This window comes from Aulonocara stuartgranti, assembly GCF_965226115.1.
Source record: "Aulonocara stuartgranti genome assembly, chromosome: 16".
Classification (NCBI taxonomy): domain Eukaryota; kingdom Metazoa; phylum Chordata; class Actinopteri; order Cichliformes; family Cichlidae; genus Aulonocara; species Aulonocara stuartgranti.
The window spans coordinates 25,233,093-25,249,159 of NC_138952.1; the positions used below are offsets into that span (position 1 = coordinate 25,233,093).

The 16,067-nt window shown below is 39.6% G+C and overlaps 1 protein-coding gene across 3 annotated transcripts in view; it reads right to left on the bottom strand.

Moving 5' to 3' along the window:
• itgb2 (integrin, beta 2) overlaps nt 1–11,359 on the bottom strand; it is a 29,789-nt gene extending 18,430 nt beyond the window's left edge. Inside the window, exons 1-3 of one of the 3 annotated variants that reach the window (XM_082507618.1) lie at nt 11,269–11,359; nt 1,461–1,512; nt 1,167–1,264 (exon numbers count right to left, since the gene is read on the bottom strand). In XM_082507618.1, coding sequence (XP_082363744.1) covers nt 1,167–1,264; nt 1,461–1,509 — 147 coding nt within the window. In that variant the 5' untranslated portion in view covers nt 1,510–1,512; nt 11,269–11,359. Of the gene's footprint in view, nt 1–1,166; nt 1,265–1,460; nt 1,513–3,618; nt 3,673–9,712; nt 9,964–11,268 lie in introns of those variants that run through there. The other 2 variants (XM_082507619.1, XM_082507620.1) reach the window with 2 other exon arrangements.
• Between the last annotated feature and the right edge of the window lie 4,708 nt (nt 11,360–16,067).

Sequence of the window (16,067 nt, forward strand, 5' to 3'; positions counted from 1 at the left end):
GCTTTCAATGGTCTGTATCACAGTGAATCATGGAACTGTTCTCATATCTCCCCTTTCATAAAGCCAGGTCCAGTGTATCCCTAAAGCACCATTCCTTTGTAATATTAGAACTGGACAAAGTCTTGCTATGGGTACAGCCAGTTAGCAAAATGTGGTTTTTGATGCAGCCTTGGTGAAGTACGATAACTGTAAGATTTTTTTAAAATGGGATATGCCATTTTTCCAAAAGTTTTCACGACGTTTACACTGCTGGGAAGGGTTAAGGAAAACCTCTAGAACATGGAAAACCTGGGCGTTATCAGCCATGTGTGTGGGTATGGTGGTTGTGTCTAACAAAGACAACAAAAAGCTAGGTTTGTGTGAGGATCTATCTGATTTGAAAGAGTATGTGCACTGTAAACTGTGCATACCAGCAGAGCAAAAGTGTTGTGTGAACTTGATGCCAACATGGGGTTCTGGTAGATTCCACCATTAAGTACCCAAATTCAATTACACACTTTACACTGTCTTACTATATCTTTAACTATCATCTTGGATTACCTCAAAACCAGAACTTTTCAAGCACATGAAGCCTGAAGAGGGGCTGGAAAACTGTGGTATGTTACATTGCTGATCTGCTGATATAACGGCAGGACCAGGAAGAGCATGACACTGGACTTAAAGTTAGTGGAATTAGTGATTACACAGTGTAGTCTGAATGTGATGCACTCCATCTCTGGTGCAGAAATATCCAATATCTAATAGTCACCCAAGTAACAAAACGTGCCATCATAGTAAGAAAGGAAGCTGACCTAATGTACTGGCAGTGGCTCAGTCTTACAATAAGTTCTGGATGTGAACCTACGATAACCTGAGAAGCAAAATCAAATTTGGTTGCAGGAAGTGTGAAGCAGCATGTGGTGTTTGACAGAATGGAAACCACATCAACTAATTAGAAAACTTGAGGGTCTATTGTGTGGATTGAAAATGAACTCAGCTGCGACTGAGGTGAAACACACGAGTGTGTATTTCTACATATGTATTTTAATGGTATAACAGGTAATTACTGACATGCTACCACGGGTTCAGCAGTGGATTAGAGGACAGCTTTTCGTTGTAGATAAAACGCTCACGTTAGCACTAAAACAGAGACAGTATTTAGATTTTACATAAACTTTCTTTCTCACCAGTGTTTGGCACCATGCACAGTATGGCCCAGATTTTATACAGTCATCACAGGAGTTGATCAGTGACTTTGAGCAAACTTCTTCTTGTTGGCACAGCCCTGGAAAGAAACCCCCAAAAGTGTATCATGTATATCATGTTTACAGAGTCATTGACAACCTCAAAATCATAAACCGCTCAAACGTACATTTTACACATGCAGTCATTTTATTAAACATCACATTAAGTAAAAGGTAAAGGTTGATAAGGTTTATAAATTTGTGAATAAATATTGTAATGTAGTATTTATGCTTTACCATGTCTTCCCATCAGCAGGAGAATAAGTAATGGCATACACCGATCCATGTTCTGATGGAAAAAGACAACAGTCAGCTGATTTAAAATTGCAGAATTTTCATAAAGGCAGAGACACAGGACAACTACAAAACTAACAAGATCCTATAAAATACTTCCTCATGAATTTGCTCACGCCCCAAATATCTCTTATTATTTCCAAAAAGGTGCTCTTATACTTTGTAAACTCTGTAATATATTGTATTATTTAATGGATTCTTGGACCAACTGTAACCCACATCATTTCTTTAGGGATTATTAAAGTATTCGGATTCTGATAAATAAACCTTAATTGCTGATGAACCTTTCCTTTGTCTTCAAGCATCTGAACAGAAGAGCGCTGAATGCTACAAGCAGCACAGACAACAGCACCACCTTCAGGTCTGTAGCTGCAGTACATCTCGGCAAGTTGCTGCGAGGATTTGCGTACAGTTTGTGTACAGTTTGACAACATTGATTTAAAATGGCTGAAAAACTATACAAAACACACACACAAATATTCAGCTAACCATTCGTGTAACTGCTGTAACAAGAAGAAACATTTTATAAGTGTCCTTACAGCAGCATTAACTCACAGACTACATTAAAGACCATGCTGACATGTGTAACACACCCAACTTTCAGAGCTAACAAATATAATACCCAGTGCAAAGGTTTCCTGTACTCAACCACAAACCACCCAGTTTTGCGAAATGTGTCAGTATTCCACACCATAAAAGGTAAAGGGAAGAGTGAAGTGTTAGTTCATCAGTACATTTCCGCTTTCTGAAAAAAGTGCTCATGAGAAAGAAGGAAGCATTTCTCTCGTATGTGTCTATAAATGACTGACTCCACCAGCCTAAAAAGACCTTATCAAATGAGACAAATGAGGTTGGAGAGACTGAGGTGGTGTGTGAGACTTTTTCTAAAGCCTTATAGAGCATCATTTTAGTCTGAAACAAAAGGCCTCAAATTATCATTTGACTTAATTCAACACAGACAGAACACTTTGTGTTTACAGTTTAAAATTCAGTTGAATCCAGTGCGTGATGCAGCATCATCTGGCCCTAGCCCTACTGTGTGCTAATTAAACAACTTGACTGAAAGTGTATGCACCATACACACACACAGCATGAAAAGCTCACATTAGACTGTATTAGATTATAACATGAGCAGAAGAAAAAGAAACTTGATCATGAGCACACGTTACAATGCACTTCCGTGAACAGAACTTTATTGCTCACCCTGTGTTAACCGCTTTTTTATTCGATAAGATTCTACTCTAACTCTCCAGGTGACTGACGAGACAGATTTTAAGGCACTGATACTGATATGAACTGCACTTAATCTGAAATTTAACGAGGATTAAGAAAGTGTTTTGTTGTGACTTTCTTTCTTCCTGTGTTGTCACTGTTGTTGTATTTAATGAGCTGGAGAAAAGTTCCAACCTGTTAACAACAAACATGATTCTGTTTAGTAATAATGTTAAATGTAATCGATTCAATATAGTCACTTCTGGCTCAGGAGATACGGTGATCATAACATTCCTATGTTACGGTCAAAGATGCCACAGTGGAATTAGTTGTTACTAGTTGCAGCAAATGTAGCTTAATGTAATGTGTTTTCATTTAAATGACACTCAGACATGTGGAGGCTACGACTTAACTGCTGCTCTTTCTGTGTGCATGTATCTATCATCAGGCACAAGAAATAATCAGATAGTTCCTTTGTGAAGCTGACATATGATGCAGAAAACAGGAGGGGGTGATGATACAGCTTTGTATTAACTCCACTTAATACAACACTGACACAGAAACCCGGTTAAAAAATTGTGCAACCCTTTCTCAGAAAAATGTCAAGCAGTCAACTTCCCCCCAAAAACAGAAGCTTCTCTTCCCCACGCTGCTTATTATAACTTTAAGTGTCACAAAGCAGTGGTGTGGCTGCATTACATTAGTCTGGTTCTCTAATATTTTCTCAGTTTTTCACTGATGGTATAAACTATAAAGTTCGTTTTGTTCTTCTATAATAAACTTGCTTTTTTAATGTGAGAAGAGGCAACAGAATAAAATGTGACATGATTCATTAGAGGTAAAAATCTATTTTCAAACAGAAACAATTTCTTGAAAAAGCGCAACTTACCAGAAGCAGGAAGATTCAGCTCTGATAGCTGGCTGACAGTTACACTGAACACTATGTGGATGGCGAAACGCCACCCTCTTAACAGGAAATGTGAAGCAACCAGTGTTAAAGAGAATGCGATGGGCTGGGCGAAATATCACAATTTGATGTTAAATATAGATGCTGCTAGGTAGAACAGCAAATGTGACACAGATGTGACTACACACAGAGTACTCATTTTGTGTGGGTGTATACATCTAAAATAGAAAAATAGAAAATACATCTAGAATGTATGAAAAATAATTCAAACGAAAGGAGTATATTAACTGAACACAAAAGTACTCTAGGCACTCTTTTCCCTGGAAATCTGAAGTAAAAGTGTAACACCAGTTGTTGGGTTGTGTTACTTGTTAAAGAAAGTCTTGTTGTTGTTGTTGTTTTACTTTTAGTTAGACATTGCATGGTAGTATGCCTGCTAACTCATCATTTCAGGGCTGTTTGGGTTGTTGATTTTAACCACATCTAAATAGAAAGAACATTAACAACCACTATGTCACCTGTCCCAACAGGAAAACACAGCACTGGACCTGCTGTATGCTCTTAATGCATACACTGCCACTATATCCCACCTGATATCTAAAATAAAAACAGCATCTCATGACATACGTTCATAGCGGTACCTCTCCTGAGGAAGGGCCTGCTCTTTTCAATTTAATATATAATCGCACCAAATCAAACAACTATCATTTGAAGGTGTGCTATATTATATATTCTACAAGAATACACAGAAACCCCAACAATTAAACATTTCCTATGAGCCAGCACTTGGCGACAGTGAGAAGGAAAAAAACTTCCTTTAAACAAGAAGAAACCTCCGTCAGAGCCTCGCTCAGGGAGGGGCAGCCATCTGCCATGACCAGTAGTGATGTGTCATGAGCAGAAGCATCAGCTCTGTAGTGAATCAGAAGAGCCAACTCCCATCGAGTGAGAGCCGGGTCCCCACTTTTTTTTTTAACAAGGTTTGTTGTGTTGCCACATTACTTAACTGCCTTCCCACATACATCGCACACATCAATTTCTATGCTGAAATTGTGGTCTAATGTTTTGTGCCTCGGTTTCTCATTGGCTCACACTCCTGCGGAGCTGCAGCAGGAACATACAGTGGGGCAAAAAAGTATTTAGTCAGCCACCGATTGTGCAAGTTCCCCCACCTAAAATGATGACAGAGGTCAGTAATTTGCACCAGAGGTACACGTCAACTGTGAGAGACAGAATGTGAAAAAAAAAAATCCATGAATCCACATGGTAGGATTTGTAAAAGAATTTATTCGTAAATTAGGGTGGAAAATAAGTATTTGGTCACCTCAAACAAGGAAAATCTCTGGCTCTCACAGACCTGTAACGTCTCCTGTAAGAAGCTTTTCTGTCCCCCACTCGTTACCTGTATGAATGGCACCTGTTTGAACTCATCATCTGTATAAAAGACACCTGTCCACAGCCTCAAATAGTCAGACTCCAAACTCCGCCATGGCCAAGACCAAAGAGCTTTCGAAGGACACCAGGAAAAGTATTGTAGACCTGCACCAGACTGGGAAGAGTGAATCTACAATAGGCAAGCAGCTTGGTGTGAAAAAATCAACTGTGGGAGCAATCATCAGAAAATGGAAGACATACAAGACCACTGATAATCTCCCTCCATCTGGGGCTCCACGCAAGATCTCATCCCGTGGGGTCAAAATGATCATGAGAACGGTGAGCAAAGATCCCAGAACCACACGGGGGGACCTGGTGAATGACCTGCAGAGAGCTGGGACCAAAGTAACAAAGGTCACCATCAGTAACACACTACAACGGCAGGGAATCAAATCCCGCAGTGCCAGACGTGTTCCGCTGCTGAAGCCAGTGCATGTCCAGGCCCGTCTGAAGTTTGCCAGAGAGCACATGGATGATACAGCAGAGGATTGGGAGAATGTCATGTGGTCAGATGAAACCAAAGTAGAGCTTTTTGGTATAAACTCAACTCGTCGTGTTTGGAGGAAGAAGAATACTGAGTTGCATCCCAAGAACACCATACCTACTGTGAAGCATGGGGGTGGAAACATCATGCTATGGGGCTGTTTTTCTGCCAAGGGGACAGGACGACTGATCCGTGTTAAGGACAGAATGAATGGGGCCATGTATCGTGAGATTTTGAGCCAAAACCTCCTTCCATCAGTGAGAACTTTGAAGATGAAACGAGGCTGGGTCTTCCAACATGACAATGATCCAAAACACACCGCCCGGGCAACAAAGGAGTGGCTCCGTAAGAAGCATTTGAAAGTCCTGGAGTGGCCTAGCCAGTCTCCAGACCTCAACCCCATAGAAAATCTGTGGCGGGAGTTGAAAGTCCGTGTTGCTCGGCGACAGCCCCAAAACATCACTGCTCTCGAGAAGATCTGCATGGAGGAATGGGCCAAAATACCAGCTACTGTGTGTGCAAACCTGGTAAAGACCTATAGTAAACGTTTGACCTCTGTTATTGCCAACAAAGGTTATGTTACAAAGTATTGAGTTGTATTTTTGTTATTGACCAAATACTTATTTTCCACCCTGATTTACGAATAAATTCTTTACAAATCCTACCATGTGGATTCATGGATTTTTTTTTCACATTCTGTCTCTCACAGTTGAAGTGTACCTCTGGTGCAAATTACTGACCTCTGTCATCATTTTAAGCGGGGGAACTTGCACAATCGGTGGCTGACTAAATACTTTTTTGCCCCACTGTAACTCTATTTATTTCCATATTTATTTTCTTTTTTTTTTTTACCAGATTGTATTTTTGCACATTTTTATACTTTTTCTGTAAATACTGTTCATATGTATATAGCCCCCCACATGTTTGCACTGAGATTCTCTGTATGTCATTGTACATCTGTACAGGGAGTGCAGAATTATTAGGCAAATGAGTATTTTGTCCACATCATCCTCTTCATGCATGTTGTCGTACTCCAAGCTGTATAGGCTCAAAAGCCTACTACCAATTAAGCATATTAGGTGATGTGCATCTCTGTAATGAGAAGGGGTGTGGTCTAATGACATCAACACCCTATATCAGGTGTGCATAATTATTAGGCAACTTCCTTTCCTTTGGCAAAATGGGTCAAAAGAAGGACTTGACAGGCTCAGAAAAGTCAAAAATTGTGAGATATCTTGCAGAGGGATGCAGCAGTCTCAAAATTGCAAAGCTTCTGAAGCGTGATCATCGAACAATCAAGCGTTTCATTCAAAATAGTCAACAGGGTCGCAAGAAGCGTGTGGAAAAACCAAGGCGCAAAATAACTGCCCATGAACTGAGAAAAGTCAAGCGTGCAGCTGCCAAGATGCCACTTGCCACCAGTTTGGCCATATTTCAGAGCTGCAACATCACTGGAGTGCCCAAAAGCACAAGGTGTGCAATACTCAGAGACATGGTCAAGGTAAGAAAGGCTGAAAGACGACCACCACTGAACAAGACACACAAGCTGAAACGTCAAGACTGGGCCAAGAAATATCTCAAGACTGGTTTTTCTAAGGTTTTATGGACTGATGAAATGAGAGTGAGTCTTGATGGGCCAGATGGATGGGCCCGTGGCTGGACTGGTAAAGGGCAGAGAGCTCCAGTCCGACTCAGACGCCAGCAAGGTGGAGGTGCAGTACTGGTTTGGGCTGGTATCATCAAACATGAGCTTGTGGGGCCTTTTTGGGTTGAGGATGGAGTCAAGCTCAACTCCCAGTCCTACTGCCAGTTTCTGGAAGACACCTTCTTCAAGCAGTGGTACAGGAAGAAGTCTGCATCCTTCAAGAAAAACATGATTTTCATGCAGGACAATGCTCCATCACACGCGTCCAAGTACTCCACAGCGTGGCTGGCAAGAAAGGGTATAAAAGAAGAAAAACTAATGACATGGCCACCTCGTTCACCTGATCTGAACCCCATTGAGAACCTGTGGTCCATCATCAAATGTGAGATTTACAAGGAGGGAAAACAGTACACCTCTCTGAACAGTGTCTGGGAGGCTGTGGTTGCTGCTGCACGCAATGTTGATGGTGAACAGATCAAAACACTGACAGGATCCATGGATGGCAGGCTTTTGAGTGTCCTTGCAAAGAAAGGTGGCTATATTGGTCGCTGATTTGTTTTTGTTTTGTTTTTGAATGTCAGAAATGTATATTTGTGAATGTGGAGATGTTATATTGGTTTCACTGGTAAAAATAAATAATTGAAATGGGTATATATTTGTTTTTTGTTAAGTTGCCTAATAATTATGCACAGTAATAGTCACCTGCACACACAGATATCCCCCTAAAATAGCTGAAACTAAAAACAAACTAAAAACTACTTCCAAAAACATTCAGCTTTGATATTAATGAGTTTTTTGGGTTCATTGAGAACATGGTTGTTGTTCAATAATAAAATTATTCCTCAAAAATACAACTTGCCTAATAATTCTGCACTCCCTGTATAGTGAGAATAAAGGCATTGTATTCTATTGTATTGATTTAGGATCACGTGACTAAGCCCGCTGTCACACAGGTCGGTGTAAGAAAATGTGTATTCTTGACCAGCTGACAAAAACCTCCTTGTGACTTTGGTCACCAGTTTATTGCTGCAGTCTTAGTCTGAAGGGAAGTGAGTTTTCTACAGTTCTCTGAGCTATAGTGAAAATGCGAAAGTACAGCCAAACCTGAAATGGTGATTGTTTGCTTTTAAAGTCAAAGCCGGAATAGAGAAAAATGCAGATCAGTGCCTGCCAGTAGTCAGGATTAAAAACCTCCAGTTCATGCAAAGGTATAGGGTCATCATGAGGGCTTCAACTCAAATTACTTAATTACATTTTTTAATTAATTTTTTTTTTTAGTCGTCATCATAAACACGAGTCTTTCACCCACATTTAAACCTAAAACTGACCTGCCAAACATACATTACTATGAGCAAGGTGCAAATGCAAAATATGGCACCATTAAGCCATTTACTGAGTCAGTGATCAGCTACTACCCCTTTTGTTACTGGGGCGGTGTTACTGGGGTTGTTAAATACACACACACACACACACACACACACAAAAATATATATATATATATATATATATATATATATATATATATATATATATATATAAATAAAATTACAAACATAAGAAATTAAAAATACATGCAGCACATAATGTAATTGTTATGAGGTATTTCTGATGGTCCGGGCATAAACAGGAAGAAAAGGTGTAGTCTATTGATTACTGGGTAGTGGAAAGGGGGTGGGATTAAATAAGTTTATGCTTCTTCCTGCTCCTTTTTGATCATGAAAGCTTTTTGTTGTTGTTGTTTTGTTTTGCTTTGTTTGTCTCTTTTTATTTCTCCGTTGTTGTACTTTAAAAAACAAAAGAAGATTCAATTCAATCCCTGAAAGGGCAACAAACCAACACATTTTTCCTGATAATTATCCTGTAACTTTACTGAATAAAGAAATAAAACCTCCAACATTTCAGGGGCAGACATTCGTTATAAGAACTGTTTGTGAACTAAAAATCAAGAATGACAGATACTATTTGTCCGTGATTTGGAAAGCCCAGTGCGTGCTCGCCACGCAGGGGAAATAAATTCTCTCGGGGATATCTACCGTGAGGTTGACACGACACCTGGACGGGTAGCGTTCCAGAGCAACGAGAGACCGTCAAACCCATGTGTGGTACACTTGCTTTTCAGGAGCTACTACCGACAAACCAGGAAATAACAGCTGAATATTTCATCTGTGATACTTATGCGGTTGTGTGAGGATATGTTGAGCAGTGCAGCATCAAAAGCAATGAATTCGAAGGAAAAATGAGGACGGAGTCAACAACATCCGTAAGTTTTAAACACCGATACACAGTCCATCCTCTCTTTCAAGGCTCACTTGGTCAGTGGCGTGATGACGTAGGTCACGTACCTTCACGGCGAAACTGTGCCACCTTGTGGTGACAACTGAAATACTGCGTTTCAGTTAAATAACAATAACTACAACGCAGCCCAACACATTTCACAACTAGAGAACACAAATTGAATATCTCAGCATTTTTGGTCTTGACCAATAAAATAGTAAAAACTGTCTCGACTTTACCTGGTGATATTCTCATGCACGAGGCGACCGCGAAAACGCCAAACAAACGTCACCACACCGATTCAGTTCACACGACGGTAAGAGCCAACGATCTGGAAAATGTTGTCTTCGTTTTTACTCCTCCGCATTTTGTTGCTCCGATTCACAGCGTTCACAACTAAAGTGTGCAGTTTGGTTTGTGTGCACTCAAACAGAGTCGAGTCAATACTGCCACCTGTAGCCAAGTGTCATAGACTACAACCAGACACACATCTCTGTCACCGCGTTTTTATTCCCGTGTCATGCACAATACATTTGTAACTTTGCGTTTTTCGTTGTGGCGTCATGCAAAAAAAACTTTAAACTAAGTGAAATTGTATTGTGTATTTATTTTTTGGCCTTCATTGGTAAGAAATACCTAATTGTAGCTATACACAAACTTCTAGAAATCACCACTCCTATTCACAGATGAAATAGTCAGTGTTTATTTCCCTGTTTGTCGGTATCCTGAAAAGCAAGTCTACCGCATTTCTGTTTAACCGTCACCAGTTGATCTGCGACCCCACTTAATCTCGAACACCGGACACGCTGAAGGTCTCAATAAAAGAAGAAAACGAATATTAAACGATGAGAAAACTTTGTGTTGTGGTACGGCTACTAAGAATAAGTATTAAGTTTGAATCTGAAACGAAACGAAAACCGAAAGTGAACGCCTTGAATTAGGTTTCCTGAGTTGTTGTTGTTGTCGTTGTTTTTCCTTTTACTAAGACTCAATCTGGGCTTCAATCAGTGTTCAGTATTTTCGTTTGTTTACATCCTGGGTGTTGGTTTGAAGTGTTGAGGACAAATAGCAAACTGGATCTGAATTCACTTGCTCTAATATGAAGATCAGGATAAATGGTCACATAAATTTGGTCATCATGTATGTTAACTCAGGGTTTTCCCTGCACTTTCATAGGAAAGGGGTGGTGTTGGCAGTATCTGACCAGTCTAAAAGGGCCATTTCATTGGTCAGCTACATCAGAGATATTATCTAATGGTGGTTAAAAATCTTTATAATGATCTTATAGCTGGAGTATTACCTGCTCTGGAGCAGCAAGGAGTGAACCACCGTCAAAGAACAGAAAATCCAAGGTTAACCCAGAAGTAGTAGTGTATCTCCCACTATTATTATTATTATTAGTAGTAGTAGTAGTAGTAGTAGTAATAGTAGTAGTATGTTAAACTTGTTTCTGTCTTACCTCACTATATTGTGCAGTTGTTAATATTTAGATGGTTATTCCTTGATTTTGATATTAAATGATTTTATAATAATAATGTTAGTGCACTATAGCATTAATAGATCACCATAAAACAGAACGCCTGCACTGTTCTTGCTGTCCTCATATCACATTTGTAGGTAGACTAAAGGACTTTTCTATAGGAAACAGCAGGCTAGATGGAGCACAAAGAAACCTTATTGCAATAGCAAAGTTATTCAGAACTAAAGCTGCTTTCCAATAGCAGGTTGGTAAAAGTCAAAGCCTCTGGAGGAGACTCTGACAGCACAAAAACAAGAATGTTGCGTTAGCACTCACCCTGCCTCAGCTCCACTTTTCCTCTTTTTGCTCTCAACACTAAATGGAGGCTGAAAGGACTTTCACTTTGGCTGCCATTTTCTCCTCCCATCTGCATTGACAGGAAATATTTTTTACCCAAAACTTTATTAGCAAGTATATACAGAACATCTTAATGTCAGGAATAAAAGGGAATAACAGTGGAGACATACTAAAAGAATAATAACAGAACAATAATACAAAATAAATATAATAGATAATCACAACTTTACATAACATTTCTGCAACATATCATTCATTTTAATTGCCTCTTTGTTTGCAAGTACTTTGACTGTGGTGCTGCATTGGAGAAGTTCTTGACAGACGTGATTAATATGTGGTTTGGTAAATATGATATTTTCCCAGGAGCAGCAGAAGTTGAATGAAGCAGGTGAAGTTTTTTTTCCTCAAAACATGATACAGTGCCCTCATTGAGTTATTTGTTAAGTTTTCTGCCTAATATAATGTTGTAAACAGTGATGGGAATAACAGCGTTACAAGTAACACTGTTACTAACGGCGTTACTTTTTTCAGTAACAAGTAATCTAACTAATTGCTATTTCTATCGTTACAACACCGTTACCGTTACTAACAAGAAAAATGCGGTGCGGATGCGTTACTATTTTTTCCATCTGTCTTCCGCTTACTGGGAGGTAGGAGGGCAAAAGAATCGCACGAGTGCTGCTGATTGGCTGGGTAAGAGTAAGGTAGTCATTGGAAAACCAATCAGTGGTAGACTTGGGCAGATGTTCACATACAAACAGATAGCACAGTAACAAAAATCAATGGATAATTCGAAGTTAGCATTTTTTTAAGTGGAGGTACAGACATTTTTCACTCAAAGAGATAAAAGGCAAGAATCTGTATGTAAAATGTAGCCTATGCCATGGAACAAAGTGCCTTTCCACATCAGTTACAAGCAATTCAAATCTTACGAAGCTCAACGGCACATGCTTCAACAAAACTGGTCGCCAAGAATGATGGTGTTGATGCTAGCAGGCACAGCTCAAACCCAGGTGAGGCTAACATGAGCTCAGCGAGCAATGGAGATGGAGTGACGCAATCCAAGCAGTCTAAGCTTGATTTCTCTTCTCCACAAACATCTGTGACTGTGACACAGACTGAATTAAACAAATTGATAGCCAGGTATGTCGTTGAGAACATGCTGCCTTTATCAACAGTCGAGTCAGATTCCTTCAAGTCTCTTATTGCCAAGATACCAGCAACATTCACTCACACTATGGCATGTCCCACAAAATAACATCAACTGTGATGGACAATGGCTCTAATTTTGTCAAGGCCTTCAAAAAGTACCAGCCAGTTTAGCAGGATGACTCTGAGAATGATGAGGATGAGGTAACTTTTACAAACAGTGTTGGTGATGATAATGACAATGATGATAATGTAGGTGTGATGATCACTCTGCCGCCACACCAGAGATGTGCATCGCACACATTAAGTCTTGTTTCTTGTAATGATGTTGACAAGTGGCTACTTTCACAAACAGAAACAAAGGCAGTATATAGAAGTGCTACCACAAAGTGAACAGGGTTATGGAACAAGGCCAGTCGTTCAACAGTGGCTGCAGAGACAGTGGATGGCATTATTGGAAAGAAACTGCTAGTTCCTTGCACTACAAGATGGAATTTGTTTTATGATTCCTTGCCTCAAATCTGTGAGATTTCTCTGGTTGAGCTGAACACCATCTTCTCCAAGTTTGGGTTGACCGCCATGACAGAGCGGGAACATCAGTTCATCAGGGAGTACTGCACTGCCATGAGGCCACTTACAGTGGACCTGGACATTCTTCAGGGAGAAGACAACACTTTTTATGGGATACTGCTACCCACACTGGAGACATTGATGTTTATGACCCTGGAGTTGAGCAGTGACCTGCAAATTCTTGAAAATCTTCCAGAGGCAGTCGTCACAGTAAGAACTTTAAAAAGAACAATTATGAAAAATTTAATGTCAAATGCAATATATTTTTAAAGATGCACATGATATATAATGTGGTGTGTGTGTTTATGTGTATAGATAGGTTGTATAATATATGCTTTACATACTTTACTTTCAGAAAACAAGATTTTCAGAGGTACTGGAAAGTGAAGATGCTCTCTTGGCTGCTGTGACTCTGCCCAAGTTCAAACTACATTGCCTGCGGACACAGGAAAGGAAAGACAAGGCCAAGGCAAGTCTGCTGGCAGGGTGCCGGAAAATTGTCCTTGACAAAGACCAGCGAGCAGGAACCAGCACACCAACATGCCAACTTAGCACAGACTCAACCACAGAGGATGACTTTTTTTCCTTTGAAGATGAGGACGACACCTCTACTACTGCAGAAAGTCAAGTCATAGATTATTTCAAATCAGGATCACATGGAATGGACTCTCTGAATAGATATGTACTGATAAGGAATATTTCACTCAGATACAATGCAGCCACGCCATCCAGTGCCCCAGTAGACACACTCTTTAGCCTTGGACTGTTTAGCTCGTCTTCTCTCCAAAGAGGAACAGACTCTCTGATGAGAAATATGAGAAGCTCCTTGTTTTGAGATACTACCACTGGTTTTTTAACGGCTAGGATGAATGGATGTGAGGGGTTTGTGGATGTGACAAATAAGAATTCTTCATGTTTTAAAAAAGCAGAGGACATACATATACATCTACTGCAAGAACTTCAAATAGATTGTAAATGGCCATGGAGTTGACACTTTGTATTACCTGATTACATTTTTATACCTTATAAAAACGTTTTAGTTTTATTATACAGTGTACTTTTTCAGTATTAAATTGAAATCACCTCAACTATTTACTTTTGCGTTGAAGAAAATACTTGTTTAGCCAGAGTTCTCTAAAGTTGTTACAGTTTGGCTCATTTAATTTGCACTACATTGCTAAAAGCATAATTTAATTTAATACTTATTTGATAGTCAGCTGCAGCCTGTTTATGTTTTATTGTATTATTTATTACAAATTTTTTTTAAAAATAATTCTCTCTACAACTATAAAATATTATCTGATTGCTGTTTTGTTATATTATCACAGTAACATTTGAATAGTTTGTATACATATATATTAATGTTTACTGTTAGTTATTTCTGTTAGGTGCTTATTTACTTCAATTATATATTTAGTTTTATAACAGAGAGTTGCATATATGTTTTAGTATGTTCAAGTATGTTTAGTAATTTATTTTTTATTGTTTTAGTAACTTTGATTAAGGCTGGATTCAAGTTGTTTTACATATTTAAACATTTTTTAAAGAAACACAATATTTACTTTTCTTAGTAATTAATTACTTTTATGATATTGTAACTCAGTTACTAATTCAGTTACTTTTTTGAAGAAGTGACTAGTAACTGTAACTAATTACCTTTTCAAAGTAACTTGCCTAACACTGGTTGTAAATCATTATAACACATATATACACTAATAAAACAAATGATATATTTTACAGATGATTTTTTTAGTGTATAACTCATATTAAGAACATATTATAACTGAGAGAGACTATGTGAGGCGATCACCTAGCATACATTGTCACCTAAGACTCTGAAACTGACATGCTAATGCAGGGCCTAAACTTCTGCAATGTCTTTAACTGGGTATATATTATCTAGGATTTTAAAATAAACTTTCTTAACTTTATTGCTTAAGCAAAATTTTCCTATATGTAGCCAAATTTAGTTCAGTTTAATTCCGTCTTTCCTGGGCTTTGCAGCACACCTCTTATTATTGTGTCAAACACCACTGAATATTCTTTGGGGGTAATGGGTAAATTAAACTTTGATAAAAAGCACAAAAATTGCCTGTTTTGCAGATGGCTGCTGGTTATTTGTGAATCGCCTAGGCCTCACCCAGAGAACCACCATCGCCACTTCCAGGACAACTGGATGGGCCTGGCCCTTTCCACACATCAGGGATCTTTATGATGTGGTGACTCGATGGCTACAACCTGGTCCCAGGTAAAGGGAGGCTGAGCTGGCTAAGCTCGTGGTGATGGAGCAATTCGTGGAGGGACTGCATTCATTTCTGGTCCATCAAACCCATCAAAGAGGCAGAGTGGGTGGAGGTTAGGTGTGTGCATGGGGACATTCATAAATATCTCATAGTACTGCCAGAAATGAACTACAAGGGCAAAACACAAAGAATTTAGGCCATGGTCAGAATCCCACCTGATGCATCCCTTAATTCTGGGAACAGATTGGTCGGGGTAAGAATTACCAACCAGCGCCAACACAGAGAGACGGAAAAAAGGGACAAGGGAGCAGGCGCGCAGGGAGGACCCTGGGGCTGGAACACACAGGCAACACATGTGAGGCAGATCAATGGAAAGAAAAGGGGAGGGAGAGCCAAGTCGGAAAGAATCAGGCAGCCTCCGGCCCCACTGCCCCACGTATTCAGTGCCACTCTCGACCCACCTGGTGACAAGAGACAATACAGGAAAATAAAATAAACCTCCATATGACCAACCCACAAGTCTCGTAACCCCTATTCTCCCAGTTGATCCAGCAACGTGACTCGCCAACAGCATCCCAACCTGCCCTTAACACCTACAGAGAGTCCTACTGTGCATTACATAGATATAGTTATGAGTTAAATGTGTCAATGTGTGCTAAACTAGTACTGTGCATTAAAAGAATCAAGACAGGTGATGTCCAAAACCAACCCCACGTCAGACACGGAAGTGGAGTCAGAGCCACCAATCCTGACTGAGATCTTGAAACTGCAAAACAGAATTGAAGAGTTAACGATAGAGCAATATAGAGACCCAAT